General features: G+C 35.0%; 2 protein-coding genes across 4 annotated transcripts in view; both read right to left on the bottom strand.

The window, feature by feature from the left end:
• LOC116298351 (kinesin heavy chain) overlaps positions 1-16,455 on the bottom strand; it is a 31,650-nt gene extending 15,195 nt beyond the window's left edge. For all 3 annotated transcript variants that reach the window (XM_089037270.1, XM_089037269.1, XM_089037271.1), the window contains exons 1-19: positions 15,993-16,455; positions 15,802-15,889; positions 11,241-11,314; positions 10,519-10,623; positions 10,177-10,225; positions 9,796-9,851; positions 9,182-9,269; positions 8,803-8,927; positions 8,165-8,269; positions 6,978-7,035; positions 6,492-6,582; positions 5,980-6,128; positions 5,377-5,561; positions 4,218-4,286; positions 3,668-3,874; positions 2,873-3,121; positions 2,237-2,332; positions 1,705-1,822; positions 995-1,071 (exon numbers count right to left, since the gene is read on the bottom strand). In XM_089037270.1, the coding sequence (XP_088893396.1) occupies positions 995-1,071; positions 1,705-1,822; positions 2,237-2,332; positions 2,873-3,121; positions 3,668-3,874; positions 4,218-4,286; positions 5,377-5,561; positions 5,980-6,128; positions 6,492-6,582; positions 6,978-7,035; positions 8,165-8,269; positions 8,803-8,927; positions 9,182-9,269; positions 9,796-9,851; positions 10,177-10,225; positions 10,519-10,623; positions 11,241-11,314; positions 15,802-15,889; positions 15,993-16,142 (2,139 nt within the window). In that variant the 5' untranslated portion in view covers positions 16,143-16,455. The remainder of the gene's footprint in view (positions 1-994; positions 1,072-1,704; positions 1,823-2,236; positions 2,333-2,872; positions 3,122-3,667; positions 3,875-4,217; positions 4,287-5,376; positions 5,562-5,979; positions 6,129-6,491; positions 6,583-6,977; positions 7,036-8,164; positions 8,270-8,802; positions 8,928-9,181; positions 9,270-9,795; positions 9,852-10,176; positions 10,226-10,518; positions 10,624-11,240; positions 11,315-15,801; positions 15,890-15,992) is intronic.
• A 3,488-nt stretch (positions 16,456-19,943) lies between these two features.
• Positions 19,944-22,657, bottom strand: LOC116298362 (acyl-CoA-binding protein). Its single transcript, XM_031706781.2, has 4 exons — positions 22,522-22,657; positions 22,332-22,446; positions 21,011-21,073; positions 19,944-20,091 (listed from the first exon to the last, which is right to left on the bottom strand). Exons 1-4 carry the CDS (start codon positions 22,528-22,530, stop codon positions 20,015-20,017), a joined length of 264 nt encoding a protein of 87 aa, XP_031562641.2. The 5' UTR covers positions 22,531-22,657; the 3' UTR covers positions 19,944-20,014.
• Positions 22,658-22,676: the final 19 nt, after the last annotated feature.

Below are 22,676 nucleotides of genomic sequence, written 5' to 3' on the forward strand. Positions count from 1 at the left end.
TTCATTATATTCACTTGTGTAAAAATACTAAAAACTAATATGGCATCATCCTTATTTTTTCCTAGTGAGTCAACACGTTTGGGATTAGGTTTTAAAAGTCAAAAGCCGCTTCTATTGAAGTCGTTGGGTGTATTGCGACGGGGCACTTTACTTAAAATATGGGTGCCCTTTTAATATTGCTTTTAGTTGATAATAGATGTATAGGCTTAACTCCTTTCCGACAAAATCTCTCAAAAGGCGCGTTTGTACGTCAAGAGAACTTTTACGATTGGTATCTAAAGGAAGAGTTCGTTTTTAAGAGTATACTTTAACCAAGTGGTTTCATTCATTCCGCTAAGTGCGGAAGAATTAGCCAATCAAATCCGCGAATTTTAGTATCGATCAGATTAGCAATACGGGATAAGCCAATCAGCGGATCGATTCTACATCACGTGTATAAATACGCCAATCAACGGCACTCATGTGTAACAAATGCAGGGTTAAGCCAATCAGCGGATCTTTCTACATCACTTGTAAGGATAAGCGGATCTGCGGATCATTCAATTGCAGCCATTCGGAATCAGCCAAAAGAACGTATTTTCCTAAGGGGACATTAATGCGAAGGAATGGGGAATTCTAAAGCGGCTATTTATATATGAAGAGGATTAGAGGATGCCAGCTATGAGGAGAGGAAGGAGAGTAGGGGCGAGGCATAAGTAGTTGGATATGGAGGAGGGAGGGGCATGAAGGCTCACACATCAGTGTAAGAAGGGGGCATTAAGAGTTTTGCCTCTTTCTTGGAGTCATCAAAATGCCGAATACAATGACTTTGGAACTAAACAATACCCTGCAATACAAAACCCCTAACCAATAATACAATACATCTTGCAAGAAAGACCCACAGTTGGCTTAGAGTGTCATATAAAGAGAACTGAAGGGAATATGAAGAGTAATGGTGGATAGGGGAGGTAGTAAGATATGTTTGTGGTAAATAAGGTGTTCTGGGCCTACTTACCGCCATACGTGTGGCATCTTGAAGCATTCCCTCATGCTCTTGTTCCTTGTCTTGTAAAGCTAATGCGTTCATTTGAGCTGAAGAAAAACATACACCATGTAAATAAGAACGTTGGTCCAAACGAGCATTATTCTCATTCCAACAGTAGCGAAACAAATAAAGATTTATTAAAAGATATTTATTATTATACAAAGATATTTATTTCATTATTTTCGTATCATGGGTTGTGAGTTAAGGTCAAGCGGGATTTCTGTCTTGGACATCATGCCAGAGGTAAATATTTGTATATTTTGTAAATATTTTACAATATTCTGATGGTTTGAAATAAATATTGATTGAGTGATTAAAGAGGTATCTACGCTATTACTGATTACGTGTTGATGAACTAACGGCTTACTACCGTGGTGTTCTAAATCAATGGATCATTTATGTCGCATGCATGATATGTCTGGTTCCACAAGTGTCATCATTTCCTTTTCGTTACAGTGCCTTGTGTCATGAGTTTTCACACGTGACAAATCTGCTCTAGTGTTTGTTCTTACAGTTTACTTTTTTCAAAGACTTAGAGCACCTTTCATGCATCTGTGACTCTAGAAGCGGGACGTCAGATGGAAGACATGAAACACAGGAATTTATCAACCTTATTCAGGTGACATAAGCAATACCAAAAGCACCGTAATCTACAGTAGGGTATAAAGTAGCAAGCTCACCTTCAGCCTTTAATTTTGCCATGTCTTCATTTAGAGCATCCACAGCTTCCTCTAAGATACGTTTCTTTGATTCCATCTCTTTTAGAGAGATACCCATAGACTGCATCTTTGCTTCATGCTAACAAACCAACAATGGATAATTGTTGGTAAGTAACCCAATCTATCTGTCTTTCCCCAAGATTTCCCATGATGCACGAGGTTTTACTTATGCAGCACCCATGCTGACTGAAAAATAGACTTCTCTGCACATAGCCTCACATTCAAGTGCTTGAGAATAAATAAACACGGCTGCCACATGAGTAAGACCATGCCCATGCTACTTCTCTCAGTCCCATATGTGTAGGATTTTCCTGAGTTTTATGAACAGGATGCATTCTGGTCTAGGTTGGGTAGACCACCAGACTAGACCACAACGCATGATGTTTGGTATCTCAGAAATCGCATATTGGACAAGGAGTATGGATTTAGTTTTCAAGTCAGAGACCCTTATTTTTGCCGTCTACATTCTCATAGCATTAATAGCTGTATTTACCTGGGAGATAATGAGCTGATATTTCTGCACATTAGATTCATGACTGTCCAGCTGTTCTTTCAGTCCTTTCTCTGAGGTCTCCATGCTGCTGTGTCTCTGGAAAATTTCAAATTTCAAAACTTTAGTTTTTATTTTAACTTTGGTTGTTTTTTTATTTTATTTTTCTTCCACGTCTTCTATTTGTGTATGATTAGCGCTGTTGTGTGACAGATCATCATGATTGGGTAAACATAGTTGTTTGTGATATGTTATTGGTTGATAAAACAGTATCTCTTTTATGCTGTATTCAAATGTGATGTTTAATTCGATTGGGAAGGGGGTTGCATTGGAGGAGGAGAAGGGGGAGTAAAATAGGCAACAAGCTCTGTGTTTTGTTACTTCAAAAGAGTTGGTGATTTTACTGTTACACTGAATGTTGTGTGCAGTATCAAGTTGTGTGAAAATACTTTAGATCAATGGAAAGTTAGGGACCAGGCATTAGTTTGAAGGTGTGTGTGTGGGGGGGAGGGGGGGGGAGGGGGGGGGGAGAGGTTGTGCAAAAAAAGGGGAGGGGTGTACTACATTTTCACCTAGGTGACCCCACTTCAAAATAATAATGGTCTGATTTCCCTTAATGACATGATCAATTACACTTACACTTGCAAGAGACTTGACTTCAGATTTTATCTTGCTCACATAGATTCTTGCTACAGTAAAGTCATCATCAAGTTTCCCACTGCAGCTGATGTTTGGTTTCTTGAGTTCTGAAGCATTACCTCCAGCAGCAGTACCAACTTCTCCTAGATCTGTCATGAGATTGTTCATCATCTCGGCCAAGCGTTTCCTCAGGATGGCTGATGATTCACGAGTCTCTTCTAGTTCTTTGGAGGCTTTAGTTAGCTGGGTCTGAAAAAAATAATGAAGCAAACACACACTTAAAAAAAATTAAGCAAATTGATATTTTGTTCGTTGTATTGCATAACAGGCGATAAATAAATAGATAGCTACGAATGAAAGAATGACCACGATAATGACATGTAATAAATGATTGAGGGGAATGAATAAAGAAATTTTTGCTTTAGAGTCAGGTTCCAGGAAAAATTCATGTAATGTAATTACAATGATTTTGTCTCTGAGGGAGGGAAAGCAAAGAAAGGAGGGAGGAAAAGAGGAGGAAAGGAAGGAAAGAGGAAAGGAAAGAGGAAACAAAAGGTCAAGGCTTAAAACAAAGGCCTGGCATTGGACAATGTCTGGACAGAACTGGGACTTGTCCAGTCAAATCTTTGCCTTGCTGGTCACTTTGACTAGTAATGTTGAACCAGAAATGAATTATGACTAAGCTAAAACTAATTTGGCCGGCAACTGATTGGTTGTTATTTTAAGCCCTAAAGAGTGAAGGCAAAGGAGACAAATTTAAGACAGAATAAGAAAATATATCCTATAAATACTTACATGTTTCAAGGTAACTTCTTCATTTAATCTTTCATTCTCTTTATTCTTTTCTTCAACTTCTTGTAGCTTTTGATCATAGTTGACAGCTAGTTCCTCAAGTGCCTGCAAAACTTCCTTAACCTCTGTCTTGGATGTCTCGCTCTCCTTCTGAATTGATGTTACTTGGGATTGGACCTTTTCATTATCCTGGCGGGCTGCTTTCAAAGCCTAACAAGAAAATAATGCATTAAAAGTAATTTTGAGATCTATTTCATATATTTAGCTTAAATTTTCTATAATTTTTCATTACTATTTATTAGTATTATTTTTCATAGGCTTTCACCTAGTTGGAGCTTGCCCAACTCAATTGTTTTGTATTATTGTTATTAAGTTTACTCATTGAAAGTTAAATAAATAAAAAAATAAATAAAGAAATATATAAAGAAATAAAAAAAAAATAAAATAAAAAAATAAAGAAATAAAATAATAATTTGTTGTATATAGCATACATATTTCATGACTTAAAAGCAACATGTTTCAGTTGGTAGCATGCAGCTTGTTATCATCCTACCTCTTCTTGTTCAGCTAGTTGTTCCTTTAGTTGGTTGATAGTTTGGGAATGTGCTTGAATCTCATCATCCTTTAAAAATAAAAACACTAGCAATTAATGCCTGGAAATGCTGCTGCTATTTTTTGTTTTAGAGGGATTAGTATTAAAGTAGGAAGGGGGTGAAATGGCACGCTGGGATGAGTTTTATTAAACCTAAAGATGAAACCCATATGCATGTCTATTGGCAGGAATATGGTACACTATCCCCTCTTTAACCACCGACATGCTATGCCCCTGGGCGGGTACACAGGCACTTGATGAGCCTCGCCCTTTTTTATTTTTCCTTTAAATTTACTTTTACCTGCCCCCCTCCCCTCCTACAAAGAGAAATTAACATCTGCATCAAGATTTCTAATGATAACATTTTTCAAGTCTTCAAATCTGGTTAGCACTGATGAGCTATCCAGTCATGATTTCGAACAGACTCATGTTAATTTCCAAGAGGGAAAAATAGAATATTGATAGGAAACAAAAGCGATAGGAAAGGAAGGAGGACAAGACTTCCCAAGCACCATATTATGATGGACCAAACCCACTTTTCAAGTCTTCAAATCTGGTTAGCACTGATGAGCTATCATGATTTCTTAAAGACTCCTGTTTATGTCCAAGAGGGAAAAATAGAATATTGAAAGGAAACAAAAGGGATAGGAAAGGAAGAAGGACAAGAGTTCCCAAGCACCATATGATGTTGGACCAAACCCACTTGGGCATATACATGTAATGTTTTGGCCATTTCAGACTGCATGTCACTCTCTTGAGAATAAGATTCTTTGTCTGAGTTGTATTCTATAATAATCATTCATGTGTCTTCTTATGTGCAACCTCTAAACAAAGAAATAATAGTCTAGGGAAATACACATGGTCTGAAATGGGAAAACAGTTCTATTTTCTGATCGAGACAACAATCATGGGAAATTGGGCCACAGACTACAATCAAATAATTTATTTGTTACCTTCTTTGTTATTCATGGTAGTGTATTGCCCGATTTCCCTGTTGCAACTGTTGTCTCAATCAGTGCATGGCAATGAACACATTGTTAAAAGTGTGTCATCCTAACTAGAGAACTGTATTTTGACATTTTGATTGTCTGCATCAAGTAATGATATACAGAGTACATACCTTTTCATCCAGTTGGAAATACAGTTTGGACATATTTTTCTCTAACTTCTTCTTTTCTGCACTTGACATACTGACTTGGCCTGGCTCTTGATTTGCCGGAATATTCAGCTGCTGCATGTCAATGACATCACTCTTTCTGTTGTCACTGCCTTTGGTGGCTTGTTCATCTAATGGGACACTTTCACCTGGAAGAAGATTTCAGAATGTTAGATTCTTTGAACACAATGAAGGAAGACTTGGTGGACCATGCAGTCAAACAGGGAAGTGCTGAGTGGAGTACTGTACAAGGGCTAAAAATAACAGTCCGTCTGTCAGTCTCAGACAATGTCAAGTTAGAACTGGAGCTAGTTACATTTATTGTAGGTAAAATCTTTTTCTAATCAGTCATCTTGACCATGAATAAGGTTGAGCCAGAAATGAAGTACAGTATGACTGAACTACTGTAAAACTAAGTTGACCAGTGATCATGACTGAAGACTGATGGGCTGTTATTTTAGCTCTATGATTTTTTTAACAGAATAAAGTGCTCAACACTTCATGGATCCTGCTGTTGTACAGGGGCAGTGAAAGAAACAAAACTAAAAGAACATGACATTTACTTACCTCCTCTCCATCTATTTAATTCTAAGTCATATTTCTGCAATATTGATCTCAGTTTGGCATTCTTGTCCTTTTCTTTTTCATAACGTTGCTTCCATTCCTCTGCCGTAAGCTCTTCATTAACCACCACAACATTCTTAATTGTTTTGGCTCTGCAGAAAATTTAGTAATTAACTTTAGTGTTGCAACTTGTACAGTACAGGCCAGAAGTTTTTCAGGGTCCCCACGGGAAATGGAAGGGCTCCGCTCGAAAAAAAATTATTTGGCTTCTTTTGGCATAAAAATGTGTTACATGGAGTGCAACCTTGTCTCTTTATACAATGAGTGCATTAGCCAGTCAGAAAGCAAGAATTTGCTGCTCATTCAAATTACGTGTGCAACTTGCAACATATATTTGCAAGAGAAATTGCAACCGAAATCTTGTGTGACATGGTCTCTTGCTACCTGCAACTATCTTTGGCTTTGGTCAGGTTCTTATTCCTGCTTTTGCATTTCTTTCAATACATATGTTATACCTTTGACCAAACATTAGGGTAGATCTCGTTTCAGCATCATTGAATGAAGATGGAGAGCAACATATAATAATCGTTGTCCGTGCATTTCCACCTAAATGAAGTAGAAGTCTATTAGTTTCTTAGACTCTTAGTCTATTAGACTCTTCATGACATGTTTCTAAGAAAGTATATAGCACAGCCCCCCCCCCCCCCCCCAAGAAAGCATATTAATGGTAAAATTTGGTAAAGCTACATGTAAGACCTTTTCATGATCTCCCCATCACTCTATATTTATTGACTGAGATTTTTGATATTCTGTGGACTCGCCAGTTACAAGCTGCACATTTGATTTTTGGCTGCTGTCAATCAAAAACAATCAGTCAGTACCTTCTACACTGTACATTCTTGACTGGCGGCAGTAAAAAACCAATCACAACAAGCCATTGAAATGTCTGAGTCCGCAGAATATTGAAAATCACAGCCATAAGAAATAATTAATATTGTTACCTAAACTTTCTTGTAATATTCTTGTCATTTTACTATCACGATATGGAACATGACTTTTCTGTAAAGGGAAATTGAAAAAGAAACCACAAATCAAATATTGTTTAAATGAGATATACTGCTGCATGCTATGGAGATTTTGCACAATCGCATGCCAGTGGCCATGCTAGGTTGCAGAACAATAACATTCCTTTACTCTGGGGAATTTAATCTCTCTCTAGTAAAATGTTTGGAAATATGGGGGGAAAATGTCCCTGATAGAAACTCTGATGTTTTTTCCCTTGTGTTCCTTTCGGCTAGTGACAAAATTAATAATAAATTAATTACATGCATTTCATCAATATTATAAATATTATTGTCCCTGCCATCTAACACAGCTGCCATCACATGGTGGTAGAAAAACCTTTCTTACTAATACAGATATTGTGCCAGCCACTTGTAGCTAGGATTTTCAATCTAGTTCCTGGGAACCATATAATTGAGCACTCAAATGTGGGTCTCAACTATTCAGTTTTGGATGCCAATCAATTTATTAGGGAACCCTTGCCAACAAATGTGAAGTGATGGGGCACATCCAAAAGTTAAAAATGTATTTGTTGGTCCTGTTTTGCACAAAAGTGCTTGATTTCTGTGTTAATGCTATCCCTGTTCAAGAGAGAATGGTAACCAGTCAATTCGCCCACGGACCAACTCGCCCACATATAAAATCATTGATCATGCGTTTGCCAACTCGCCCACACCAATTCGCTCACATTTAGAATCTTTTTAAGAAATTTGTTACCATATAAAAAGCGAACTTTTTATACGCCATAACAGACTTGCCTACACTAACTTGCTAACAATTGAAACAACTCATAAACCAATGCAAATGTCACTTTAGCCTTTTTAAACCTCAGATGAATTACTTCAAGACTTTTTTATCACTATTAAGTTTACTTGACATTAATAATTCTTATAACACAAAGTTTTATATATCTGTATTATCTGTCGAAGGACGCCTGACGCATGATCGATGATTTTATATGTGGGCGAATTGGCGTGGGCGAGTTGGTCTGTGGGCGAATTGACTGAAAACTGAGAGAATGCTTATGATGGTAAATATTTGGTAAATAAAACTTTGTCAACACCTTATATAATTACTAACAAGATAGCATTAAAAAAGATAGCATTAAAAGACATTTTTGACTTACCGTTCCTTCTGCCAGTGCAGATATTACATTGCCTAGAGCTGACAATGATTTGTTAATATTCTTTGCTTCATCAAGTACAGCTCCTTCTGCATGGGTTTTGCTAACCTGTAAAATGAAGAAAATATTAATATTCAAAACGTTTGGGATTAATGGAAGGTTTTGAGTTAAGGTTGGTTCTAGTTGGGAGCTAACATCATTTCATGGAATGTCAAACTTGTAGGAGGACAAGGAAGTAAGCTACACAGTAATAGACTTGCAACACAAATAGTCATTACATGTTATACTGTAAAACTCTGCAGATAAGTTATCTCTAGATTTGAGGAACTCCTCCTATACTGTAGCTACTTGACCTCATTTTCAACTTTAAAAAAACCCTGATATTTTCTTTTCTGTTTCTTAATCTTTGGGATAATCTTTTACACAATAAAAAATCAAATTTAGAACGCTTCATGAATTCACGTTCCAACTTTTTTCCATGAAGAATCTTGATTTTTTAATGCATAAGAGATTGTTTTAAAGGTTTAGGACCTTGTATCATGAAATAAAAAAAATAAAAAAAAAAGAAAGAAAAACTTTACATTTTTGCCCTCTGTAAGGAAAAAGTGATTACTGGTAATGTAACCATTAATTTGTCATACCTTCTCAGAACCAGCAAGATCAACTAAATACAGTTTGCCACTCAGCTTCTTATTTGTTTCAACATTTTCTTGCTTGATATGCAGTAAAAATATGCTGTGACTTCGAGAGCTATGCTCATTCATATCTGAAAACAAGATAATATACATGTATATTCCTAAGTACCCAAGAAAATTAGAAACTTAGCATAAATTGTGTCGGCATACTATCATGCCTAAAGAGCTTTCCTACATACACCATTACTATAAGCAACAATTGTTTGTTCAAACATATCAACAGTAACTGGTTAACAAAAAGGTGACATTTGTATAACATTTGTAAACAGACTACTCTAGGACTATAAGATAAACCGAGAATAACTAAAAACAAAGCAATGCTTACTTGTCACAGCAACGTGTCGATTGGCTTTGCCTTCATCTATGATTTCCATCACTTCCTCAGGGCTGGACACGAACCTCTCGGTGGCACCCTGGTTTTAAGTGATAAATGAATCACACCAAGTAAGAATCAGGGGATAAAACAATAATTTCAAATACTGACAGGATACTAAAGAATTGTTTGTATGAAGCAGTGATTTCTGTTTCTTCAACAACTGAATTTAACTTTAAAAAAATTAATGATAAAAAGGTAAACTATACACCGTGAAAAGACGAAAAAACTTACTGACATTTCTTTTACTCCGACCAAGGACTAGCGTCCGAAATGTCAGTTTTTTTCATATTTTCACGGTGTATAATTTACCTTTTTATCATTACTGTTTCATTAGAAACACCGACACCGCTCACACTAGTTTTTAGCTAGTTATCTCTTTTCAAAAATTGGCTGATAAGGGTGTGGTGGGTTCAAAAGCACCCCTCCTAGATACTAGTGCTCAGTCTTGGGTTACTGATTAATGTCATTTTATTGATGTTGCTGCTAATACTATTGCCTATAAATACACATACAGCTGCTAATATGTAGTGTTATTTCACGAGTCTGCTGTAAAGTTTTTTTACCTTTACAAAAGGTACCCTGTTTTTGTCCTCATGAACTGCAAGGTTGGTCTTGGTGACTAAAAATTGTAAAAAAAAAAATGGTAGTCAGCATAAGTAATTGCATTCAATGCTTATAAAAAAACTACCTGTACAATAACATATATGATGCCAAGATTTTTATAACTGGGTAATAAAATGTTTATCGGATGTATCTGTATTTATAGGGAAGCAAGGGTGGCGTGCCCAACTAATGGGTGGCTTCTCACCAATACAACCTGAGTTCAAGTCTTGATAATGATACATAGATACATGATCTGATAAACATTTTATTATCCAGTCATATATTATATGAGCAATGAAATATTACTTTACAGACTGTACATCATAACACAAAAATCTTACCATCCAAAAGATCTCTGATTTTATCCAAATAAATTTCATAATAAGAAACCTAAAAAATGAGATATGAAATGTCAGAAAAAGACAACAGCAAAATTAAACAATAATATAGAAAAAAATATACAACTCTGTACTTCCATGGATTTTTTTAAATTCAATGTTGTACATTGAAGTACTGTATGTTCTGTAGTGCACAGGTGACTTTTCACAGTTAAAACGAGTGCTGTCTCTGGCAGATTTGAATGGAAAATATTTATTCTTTCTTCAAATCAACTTCCATAAATTTCTTCTTTGGAAAAGTACATAATCTATTGCATGCAACACTCTAGATCAAATGAAACAAACCTTGATGTGGAATTCTAGGTTTTCATCCATGTTGTAAATATGGTTAAATATATCCTGCACAATTCTTGGTATGATACCCTGATGTCGCTGATCGCCAATGACTCCCTGCAAAGAGGCAAAAATTTTAAGATTTTAATAAATTCTAAGATGTAGAAGAGACTTTACGACAATAAATGCTTTGACAATTATTATCCTCAAGTGTTTGCTTTCTCATCCTTTTGTTTGCAATGAGAAATATGTGTTGCTGCATGTACATTAAGTATTTAATGTTAGGCTCTAGAATAGGGATTAGGACGTTTGACACTGAGGCACCCAGGCACTGAGCTACTACTGGGGTAGGGGGTATATTGAAATTACTAAATGTCCCATCTTCAATAACTTAAACAACTAGATTATTCATGAATAAAATGTTTAAAAAATTTTAAATTTTTGGAGCATGAAATATTATGATTGTACGTATATATCTAGGGCTTAAAATAACAGCTGATCAGTCACTGGTCATGATCACAGGCCAAATTAGTTTTAGCTTGGTCAAACCTCATTTCTAGCTAAACATTACACGCTAAAATGGCCAGCAATGCAAAGGTTTGACAGGACAAGGCCCAGTTCTGACCTGACATTGTCTGATGTCCAGCCTCTATTTCAAGCCCTGATAAACTGTATCCAAATTAAGACTTTTAAAAAGCCTGGTCTCAAAGTTCTATAATAGCATATAACTGTACCTCCATAGTATGCGTCTTGCCACTAGATGTTTGACCATAAGCAAAGATTGTTCCATTGTATCCATTAAGTACATCTGGAATATAAAAGTTTGAAATGTATTTAGTTTTTACCACATAATCCAGCCTTACTTTATTCAGAAAAATATTTTTGATTGCAGTTCAGATTTACAGTATATGTAATAAATAATTTGTGCAGAACAAGCTAGTAGATGTACATACAGCTCAATTTCTAAAGGGACTTTCTCAGTTTTATGAAAATATTTTGATTCAAAAAAGGGTTTTTCAGGAGTTTTGAAGTATGTTTCCAGACAGCTCTTAAGTACACAGTAAACAGACAGAAGTTTGTTGATAAACCATCTGTTGTATTAGAGTGAGTGGTACTTATATAGAATGGCTAATTAAGGGCCACCAATGTACATGAAACAATAGTAATTTTCTCTTCTTCATGCAATTGGCATCAATCCCCACTTTACTACAAAATTAAAGTAAAAATAAAAATAGGCTGGAATAGACATTGCATGTATCTATTGGCTGAGTTTATTGGTTTATATTTGTCTGGGTAGTGTAGAGAAGAAGTCTTTCTTTAAGGGACCTTTGTCCTGCTGATTATGGACTGGACATAATTTAGACCATGGACAAATTATATTCCTTATACAAGCCAATACCATTTTTCAAGATAGCAAATTATATATATATATATATATATAAATAAACAAACTTTCATAATAACAATTTTTAAAGCATTTTTTCATTATAAGAAAGAGATTCTGTATGTAAACATAATTATAGTCATAGATATTAGTGTTTACTAGAAATACGCTACTTGTACTGTATTTTTCATACAAAATTACAGTACATCCAGACCCTTAGTGACATATTTGCCATATCCTCACACGTTAAAATATTAATAACGTCTTTTTCAATTTTCTCTCTCTCACTTTAACAGGTGTTCAACAAGTTTTTGTTTGTTGGCTTGAGAATATGAAGTTTATCTTCTTGCATTGAAAAATATTTCACTCGTTCTCTGTGCTAACTCGTGAAATATTTTCATCCCTTGATGATAAACTTCATATCTTTGTGCCATATCCTCTATATGTGCTGCTCATTTTAAAGTACACTAGATGCATGTAGGTGCAGAGGAGTGACTAATCTAAAACTTTTTTTCATTTCTTGGCTTCTAGTAATAAGGAAATCCCTGGATAAGATCAATGGTGAAATTCAATATCTATTGTTGGGATTACTCATTTGATATACATCTTAGCAACTGTCATTTTCCAACAAATCAAAGGCATTTTTGTGTAGTTTTAGTGAATCACTTAGTTCATTAATTAGTTTGTGTCATATGCTTGGTTTTATGCCTATATCAAACAATGTCAAATTTCTGAATACCTTGACCTTATCGCTATATTCACTTGCATAAGCCAAACGATTTTGAAAGTTGTGTTCATAAAAATGTCAAGAAATATCGATGTATGAAATAATTTGTTAGAGCAGCACATGTATGTTAACTACCAGAATTTGAATTTACCTGAACAAAAAACAAACAAACAAACAAAAAAAAAAAACAAAAAAAACAACAACAACAACAACAAAAAGCAGAAATGATGTATCTTGAGAACAAAGTGCAAACATGAAAATTAACTTATGATAAACTTAAAAGTTCAATTCCTTCTAGAACAAATAACTAGACCAAATATGAGATTTTTGAGTCAATAACTTCTAAGCCAAGCATGAAAAGAAAACAAAATGTTCACAATCTTCTAATACCAATGCACAAAGTGTATTCAAGGGTGAGACTACAGTAGGTGTTCCAAATTCTTGAAAATTTTCAATCCATAAGAGCTACTGTATTTCTAACTTTTGATCAAAATCAAGAACAAAGCTAATAGGATGGAATTCTTATATCCTAATAAAAATAATTTTGAGATTATCAAAACCAAAAACCTGAAGACCATTTTTTTAATAGCGCGGCGCAACTGTGACGTCATAAAAACGAAGACAAAGTCGAAATTCGGACAAACAAACTTACAAGTTTACTTTCAGCAGATAATTTTCACAGCCGATAGCAGTTGATCTTAGTTTACATGGGTTATTATTGTAACTTTTAGTAAAAATAATAAAATCAGTTCGTATAATCCTTGTAGCAGTTAAATAGAATGCAAAGTTTGTCTGAATCTTTAAGCTATTTTTAGAATCAGTGTGTGCTCCGCTATTTGAAAGCTTGATAACAACTTAAAAACTGAGTATCCCGTACAGCTGTAAGGAAAGGCTCACTGATCATACTGGATAGTAGACGTTTAATACTCAAATGACACATCCTTTCCAGACAAATGTAATTTTACCACTCTAGAACAAGATGGTGAGGCAAATGACCCTTATTAAGATAATAAGATGATAAGATTTCTACTTGAAAATAAACTTTTGAGTTTAATTCTGTGAGAAAGTTCTGATAAACTAGTAGTTTTATAGGAAATTTGCCTAATAAACATACTCTTGGATTCCATCATTTTGTCACTGATATTTGTCAAATAAAATTATGTCAATCATTGTTCATTTTCTCTCTGCAATGAGCTTCAACACTAGATCATGTAGTTAAATAAAGATTACAGGTCATAGATTCTAAAGTTTCATGCTTTATCCTCAACCAACAACATTTCATTTTATAAGAGGGGGATAATAGATACGATAATATTTTAGAAAGTACAAAAATTATTAAATGTTGCTATTAACAGATAATAATATATCATGTAAATCCATTCATTCATTTATTTATTCTAATATATCATGCGATAAAATGCTCTACATATCTAGAAGTAATTAATTGCAATAATAATTAAAGATAAAACCTAATTTGCAGAAAGCCTGGTTCATTTGAAATACTTTCAAATAATTCTGATTGATAATCGAAGGTTATCATTCATAATTCAGCTTTAATGAATTTTTGAGGTGTAAACAAAACCAAAATTGAATACAGGAATACCATATTACCTGAGTCAAGGTACTGGTATACATGTATCTAGATTTTTATATTTTGCTATATTCATCATAAAGAATGTCCACGAAATGATAACAAAACAAAAGGAATTATTGTAAGAAGAATTAACCACAGATGTGGTTACTGATATATAGAAAATAAAATAAAAATTTATTGTTTTGATGGAATAGGAAATAATTTTCAAAATTACTGCTTTCCTTTAAGGATTTCATAAATATATAATATACCAGAGGTGAGTCTGAAAAATTTGTTCAGCACCAATGCATTCCATGGATTTAATTAAGCAAACACACAATACGATTAACATCAAATAAGACCATGTGCCTGTAAATTTTTTTCCTTGTTAACTTGCAAATGAGTATGAATTTGGATGGATCTAGATTGCGTACAATGTACCTGCATGCAGCCATTACTTAGCATATACATGACTTGAATAAAAATTAAACACATTCAATACCCTATCTTGGTTAAAATAGTCATGCCAATTCAAAGTTTTGGTTAACCTCAAATTGTTCTAGATCTGGGAACATTTTGCATACTGTTGAAAATTGGAGACTCAGGAAGCGCTTGTATAAGTACTGATATGAATGACTTCAGCTGTATTATCCTACATATATGATAAAATATCCTACACTAAATATCCTGCACTTGATGTGTGGGTGTAGAATTTCTAGGTGGAAACAGGAATTTGGAGGATGATAGTGAAATATCTTAAGGATCTTGTCGAAGTCGAAGAGACACATACGTTTTCAATAGTGCTCATCATCATAATAATTGCTTATTGTTTGCTCAGCGTGTAAGCATACGAAATGTAAATATATTTAAAATTCTATTTTTCATTTCAGCCCTACTATATTAATAATTTTCTCGAAAATATCCTAGAATAGAGAGCTGTAACTAAATTAGAGGTACAGTCGAATGAATTAATTATAACGAAAAAAAGCAAGGAATACACGACCTGTTAATAACAACGTAATATCTACACAGCGCTTCTCTTGAAAACGGAATAAAATGTACAAGGGACTATGAATTCCAAGTCTATTTCAATCCCGCCTTTACTTTACAGAATATCATCAAAAATGAGCCAGGATTATAAACAAATTAAGCATACTAAAGAGTAAAGATGACATGGCCAGTGATATAAGAGGAATATGAATTTTATAATATCAGACCAGAATCCAGACAAGAAACTGCATCGTAATAATTATGTGAAAACAAATTCAAATAAATGGGAGTAAAAATTATTTCAATTTGAACTCAAATCAAGAAAGGTGATCATTTGATGCTGAGTTTAATAACGAAAAAGCAAGTTATGAAATATTTCATTCTAAAACTAGTAATGAATCAAAACGTTTCTAGAAGAAAAATTTGGAATTTTGGGCTTGACATAAGGTTAATCTCTCTCAAAAGTTTCTGTCTCTGGAATCCCCAGTTTAAACCTAAGAATTGTCTTTCTTAGGCAAAATTACTTACATATATGCAATGGAATCCGTCAATAGCTTCATAGAATACAGGAAGTACGATTTTCAATTTAGTTCCTAAAACGATTTCATTGTAAAACCTTACCTTGAACGATCGCCTGCGCCGCTTCCATATAAACTTTTTCTTGAGTTGAGGTTGGCTTGAAAACTCGATCAAACGTAAATGTACGACCCTGAACAAAAAATACGAGATGTAAACTGTCTTGAGACAGCTAAGGACCGAGAATTTTCCACAATCATTAAAAGAATTAGTTGTATTTTAGACGTATTCTTTACCGAATGTATCACTGTGTCGGTTGTCGGGAACTTGACGATCATTTCTCCTCCAACCCTTGTTTCAGCTTCGGATTGGGGTCGAAAACGACTGAATACCTTTATGGTACATTCTGATGGCTCTGGTTGCTGTTGCTGCGTTTTATCGCCCATTATATACCACGTAGAAATTACCAACCGAAGAAGAATAAAAGGCCTTTATCGAGTACAGTTCAAGTCTTATATCGGAATTATTCACTACATCGCCTTCCAAATTTTAAGCCGGTTCGGATTCCATTCGCCCAAAATTCTTAATGAAAAGTCTAACTTGGTGTTGCTAAAGGGCCTTCCTTTCCTTTGTGAGTCTATTTTGTTGTGATGACTTGAAAAAGTGCTATTTTTTGGCCATTTTTCTTTCAACGGAGGCAAGATCTTCACATCACGTTGAACTCCCAGTCGGCCATTATCACACCGCCTTGCCGCAATGCATCTTGGTTCGGAATGTTGGCAACGTTGCACTCGTCAGAAAAAAATGATTGTTTCTTTTACCGAAACCTGTCAATCAAAACACACCAAAACTAAATATCAACAAGTAAACATTCGGGACTAAAGCACCATTTTTGGACATCTCTTTGATCCGGATAATGTTTCATTTATGTGAGAGGTTTTCTTTTCTGTGAATTATTTTAGCATAAATTGCGTATTGGATAAGTGCTATTTCTGCTTTATTGTAATATATCGAAAAATATTGATTCGCCAGTTGATCATGAATGCTTTAGTGACGTACGGTAAATCAAATCCAGGTTTTCTCGGCTGGCTAAAAATAACGTAGATTTATATTTTGCCTGCTCAGCTCATCTGGGAATATAAGCACGGGGTGTTCCAAATACTACGGATCTTAGTTTTGCCCATTGAGAAATGAACTTACACCCTTCAGTGTTCAAATGATCAATATTGGGTGCTGCAATTGTCTTCAAAATAGCTTTGTTCAAAAAAGAAAACGGAATTTCGTGACAATAGCTTGTTGAGACTGCAGTTATAATTACTTACTACTTCTGCCAATAATCTCATCAAGCCACACAAAAAAAGTTATTTGCATATGTAGATGAGTGAAGTATGATATTCAAATTATAGATGTATATATTCTAGAAGATTCATTTATTGCAGGGTCATAACCCTGTATAAACTATCAAAACAAGAAAAGGAAAGGAAATGGTGCTGGATAAAAAGGGAATGCATAAGTTAAGTATTGCTTTTTTTCCCAGTGGGAGATCACGTTCCCAGGGGTACGAAACGCGAAGTCAAGAATCTTGTCTTAGTCATGGAAACCACTTGAGTTGGGAAATCATCGGCGTATATTAACTACTTTCGATATAATGATTTTTATCAACTGACTAGCTATACTTTTTATCCCACTTTTTAAGTTGGATTCGAGACGATCGAGTTTCCGTTAAAAAAAGATTAACATTCGGTTATTCGCGGATGACAGGTGATATGTACATATTTAGCGCAGCGACCAAGCATTCATCTTTGGATGGTTACGTTTTATCCAAATATCATGCTGCTTAGATGAGGCTTTAATTATAACCTATTTTGTTTTCACATTTCGATTGTCCTTCTCGCCTGATCATATGACCTCTGTAGGACTCTTGCAATCATTGTTAATGGTGAACAGTTTATAATTGTTGTTTGTGATCAACTGGTACCAGTAGATTTATAGTGTTTTATATAAAGAAGGACATCCCAAATTAATTTTTAATTGTGCGACAATGAAAAGTACTTAACTAAGGTTGCAAACCGGCGTCATTGGACTTGCTGTGCTGGTGGGCAATGAACTGACCGGGTACGAAGTCACCGGGTACAAGTTTCCCGGCATTATTTGTGAACAACAAGTGTCAAATATCATATGCTGTTGCGATATTTAGAAAAAATAATAAGTTAGTATATGTTAGTCCACTATACGCACCTTACGAGGAAAAAATAATAATCGGATAAACACGCGGCACGCACAACAATAAATAAAAGACTTAAGAAAAAAGAAAAAGAAAGAAAGAAAAGAAATGTAAAAAGAGAAAGTATATTTTATTGCATTTTGATCGTTTTCCCCTCTCTCGTTTGCGTTATGGATACCACTATATATCTTGACCTTTTAAAATTTTCACCAGTTTCCCTTTGTGATCTAAATTAAATTGGGCTCCCTGTGATGGCTCAAGGTATTAGGGGCTAGGTTTTTTCAAAGGGGCTTGTCATTGACACCAGTTTTAGTGAAAGGCAGTTTAAATCATTTTGGATACAACTGCGCAAATATCAGTAAATTAAACATAATCAACCAGTTTAATAAAGAATATGAAATCTGACCAAACGAAACGAAATTCTAAATTTTTGTATCAGTCAATTTGAATTGAATATTAGTCTGCGCTTACATATTAATTAATGTTCTTGGGTTCACAAGGGAAGGAAGCATGTACACTTCTATATCGATCCGCTTCTGCGTAGCATTCAACGACTCTGGCTCCTGTTACAAAACTTTTGTAATCACAGTTAAGTCTAATCAGGGTACGATGGATTGTCACATTGGCTAGGAATCATCGGCACCTTAGTCAAGTTGCAGGTCGCGTGCAGTTCACGCTAAAACTTCTTGTGTACAGGAATGCAGGAGTTGCCTCTCGGGTCTACTTTTACAATATGTACTACTGGCAACACAGTTACATTGCAGGGGCGGATCCAGGGGGGGAGGGGGATTTGGTGAATTTTCACCCTCCTTTTCTGAGCAGTTATGTCTTCAAATTTCATAATTAAGTTGTTATCTGTTATGTTTGGGGGTGGGGTGTGTGCAAAAGGGAAATGATTGATGAGAAATAATAATTTTCAAAATTGCATTTCTGTGGGCGTCAACTGATAATTATCATAAACAGCCCTAACCAAATGCAATGTTATACACGCTGATTTGTCATGCGCATGTTTACGCGGTGAAAAAGTATACGATCTAGTGGGAATCAAGTGTTGTGAAGGATTAAGCTGGATGTATACGAACTTGAATATCAAAAAATAAATAAATAAAAATAGAACAAGAAAAAAACCCAGCAAAAATTATTTTAAAAAAGCCCCGAAAACAACAAAAAGACAAGTGCTTGAGGAAATAAATCCATGAAATCAATTACAGCATTTTACAACACCTGCTGGTGCTCACTTTTAATCACGTGAGCATGCACCCAGAGCAGTAGCGTGGAACTCGTACATATTTTCCCATTTTAGTTCACGTTTCAATTCCTTCAGGATTAACACTTGTTTTAAAATGGTAAAGTTGCGCATTTATAACGGGCGGTACGTAAAACCACGACCATTTGTCTCACTCCACTTTTAAGGTACAAAGCTCCTTTAACTTGAACAGTATGAAAGAGAGACATTATTTTATCTGTTTTCTTGGAATAACTGTACTGCCTGTCCAGGGTGGAAGTTGAGTAGTCAACCACTACACTCAACCATTTGTAAAATTAATAGACCTTTCTCAAATTCTCTTGATTAGACAAAAGTAGTGGTGATTAACTTGAAAGATAAACACAATAAAATTTAAGTCTAAGACTAGAAAACAGAGGCTCCAAGCCGAGGTTAAAGTTGGACTTGGTGTGTTCACAAAGGTGGGTCCAGGGGGTTCCTGCAGTGCTCCAGACACCCCCCTAATACCGTAACACTTTCATGCTTTATTGAAGCGTGACTCGTGAAAGGTCTATTAAAAGAAACATTATTTTACAATGCATTTTATCTCTAAGTACATTTATTTTATTTGGGACACCACCCTCTGCCCCTGGTTCATACATGGATTTTATCAAGGTCAACTTAAGTTGACTTGGTGCAATTGTTTCATGTGAATTCAGGTCTGTATGAGCAACATTTACAAGGTGTAGGTACCCAACTCTGCCATTCTTATTTGGACCTTTAGCTTTTGCATCCAAAATAACAGTACTAAAATTCAAATGAATTATTAAAACAAGTTTAATGCAATGTCTTAAAAATGAAATAAAGTTAGGTTGAAGTTCATGGTTTTGTTATTTCATTCCATGGGCTTTCTTTAACTCCTCAACTTTTTCTATATACAGTTTTTCAGCTTCTTCCTTGGCCAATCCTTAAAGTAAATAAATTAAAATAAATTCAACAATTTTAAATACAAATAAATTATTGGAATGATGTACTTGGTGCACTACAAAAACAAATGACACTTGTATTACACTGTATTCCAATTACTAGAATTTAAAAAAGTTCAATCATTTTTCCATGTTTGGAAAGAGCACCTCCATATTAGAAATGCAGAACAGTGAATTTCTCCATTTAGCAAGGACTGCAGAATGGAGCACCTTAAAATGTTTGTGTGCATCTGTGTTAGGGGGGGTGCGGTGGGGGAAGAGGGGGTAAAATAGGACATTTGCATGATGGCATCCCACTACCACAATGCTTTGCAAATTTCTTTCTCATTTAAATTTGTATTCCCTTATGTAAATTTGTATTCCCTCAATAGTAAGGCAATTGGTGCTAATATTTATTGCAATTGAACAAAAGAAAGTGTGCAAGGGAGTCTGGTAGTAGAGGTTAATGATGCCATCATGCAAACGTCCTAAGGCTCATAAATTGAAAAAATAGAGTAGAATACATAAGATTAAAATTTGAGGGGGAGGGGGATGAACTCTACTAGTATACATTATTATGTATTAGATCAGGGCCTAATAACAGCTGATAAGTCACTGGTCATAATCATAGGCCAAATTAGTTTTAGCTTAGTCATACCTCATTTCTGGCTAAACAATACTGGTCAAAATAGGCGGCAAGCCAATATTTGACCAAACAAGTCCAAGTTCTGGCCGGACATTGTCCGATGTCCAGCTATTAATTTAAGCTCTGTTACTAAGATTGAGAACATGATTCCTGGAAGAGCCTTAGGCATTCTACCTTATTTCTATATCATTTTACAATTATACCGTGAAGTGATGAAAGTGTAAAAGTAAAAAGGGCACAACATAGTGACCATAGAATTCAATGTTTTTTAGTACCTTTCTTGGCATTCCATGCATCCCATTTGGCTTTGCCAGTAAAGTCTATCATTCCAGGACGTTCTAAAACAAACAGCAAACAATAAAAACAATTTCATTCTAATATATAGTATATCTATCATTAAAACAATAGCATTTGTTGGGGTTAAATGTCTGTAACAAACATGGAATAACCTATAGAGCTTTTGAGTTTTCTGCTGCTTAGGGATGACCTCAACTTTGACTCAATATTTATGAAAGTTGATGAAATTTCAAAGTGTTTGTATTGCTAAAGTTGTGGATACTCTAGTTTACTGTTGGTATTTGTGAATATTCTAGATCTGAAATTTAAATGTGGCTATGCCTGAATAAATGAGTCTATAATAAAGGCACACAGAGGTATTGTACAAATTTGAAAACTGTCTATATTCAAGAAAGATTTTTTATGATCAAACAGTAATTGACTCATTGATCAATTGTTGTGTCAGAAATTCTGACTTGGACTTTAGGTCTCGGGCTTATTCAGGTCAGATCAAATTGTCATATAGCATGATGGATTTTGTAGAGGAAAGGAAAAGCAGATAATGCAAGCCAGAGAAAACCCTTTTGACTCAAAGGAGAAGCTTACACTCCTCATATGTCACAGTCCAGGAATTGAACCAAATATAAGGCTAGCTTCCAGTGTTACATGCAATGAATGAACATGCATTACTGCAGCTATATCCTTGCAAGCATTAGCCAGAACAATCTTGAACTGGAATGATGGCTTGATTTACAGCTATATGTATTTGTGTGTGTGTGTTATGGGAGGGGTGGGGGGTATGATTTTCTACTATCTAAATAATCATGGACTGTAAGGTGACTGCCTAATTTTGAATGTGATATCTATTTGAGCCCACGATGTGTAGGCACACAAAAACTGCCCAATAACTTTCAAAATTTTATTGAGGAACCATGCATGTTTTGAACTTCAAGGGGCCAAAACTCTCAAATTTTTGAGAGAAAAAATCTTTAAAAAAGGTTATTTTTAGTAGCCTGTCTTCCTGAAAAAACTATAGAAATATCAAAGCATAGTTAATATTAACTATTATTTTTGCTGATGCATTTATGTTCCAGTTTAATATACACAGCCGTGATTTCATAACTCCATACCCAAGCGCGTAAAAACTTGATTGTGTAAGAACAAAAGAGTACAAGGTACATGCATTTTTTATAGACTATAAAATCACATGCACAACAGCTGAATTAATCCTATACACCCACCAAATTAGAATATTATCCTTAGCATAGTAAAAAAGGTATTTTTTACTGAATTAACACTTAACTATATATATAAGCTTACCTGTATTACAGTCCCCTACAGTTACTTGCTTATAAAGAGCATAGATTTCTAGCATATCGGCATCGCTGGGTTTGGTAGCCAAGTTTTTGACTTCAGTCGCAGCTTTTTGGAATAACTGTTCAAATCAAAACAGAAATGCTTTCAGCATTAAAGTAAGAACTCATGTAGCTCGATCTTAAGTCAAACTTACCTCAGACATCTTTGAATGGGATGGAAATATCGCAATAAACTCACTAAACGGTGTTCTGCAATGGTTGAGGGCGTTTAGGTGTCAAGAACTTTGAATCCAGCTGACAGTGTGTACCAGTCTCCTCGATAAAAGTCTCATTTGACGGCAAAAGACGA

The sequence above is a fragment of the Actinia tenebrosa genome, unplaced genomic scaffold, assembly GCF_029948245.1.
Source record: "Actinia tenebrosa isolate PJP-AT-01 unplaced genomic scaffold, QUT_ActTen_1.0 PGA_scaffold4__44_contigs__length_22323623, whole genome shotgun sequence".
NCBI classification, from domain to species: domain Eukaryota; kingdom Metazoa; phylum Cnidaria; class Anthozoa; order Actiniaria; family Actiniidae; genus Actinia; species Actinia tenebrosa.

Coding starts and splice junctions, on each gene's coding strand:
- LOC116298362 (XM_031706781.2), bottom strand. Junction 21,074..22,331: donor TGTAGGGGACTGTAATACAG/GTAAGCTTATAT, acceptor TGTTTGTTTTAG/AACGTCCTGGAATGATAGAC. Junction 20,092..21,010: donor TGCATGGAATGCCAAGAAAG/GTACTAAAAAAC, acceptor ATTTACTTTAAG/GATTGGCCAAGGAAGAAGCT.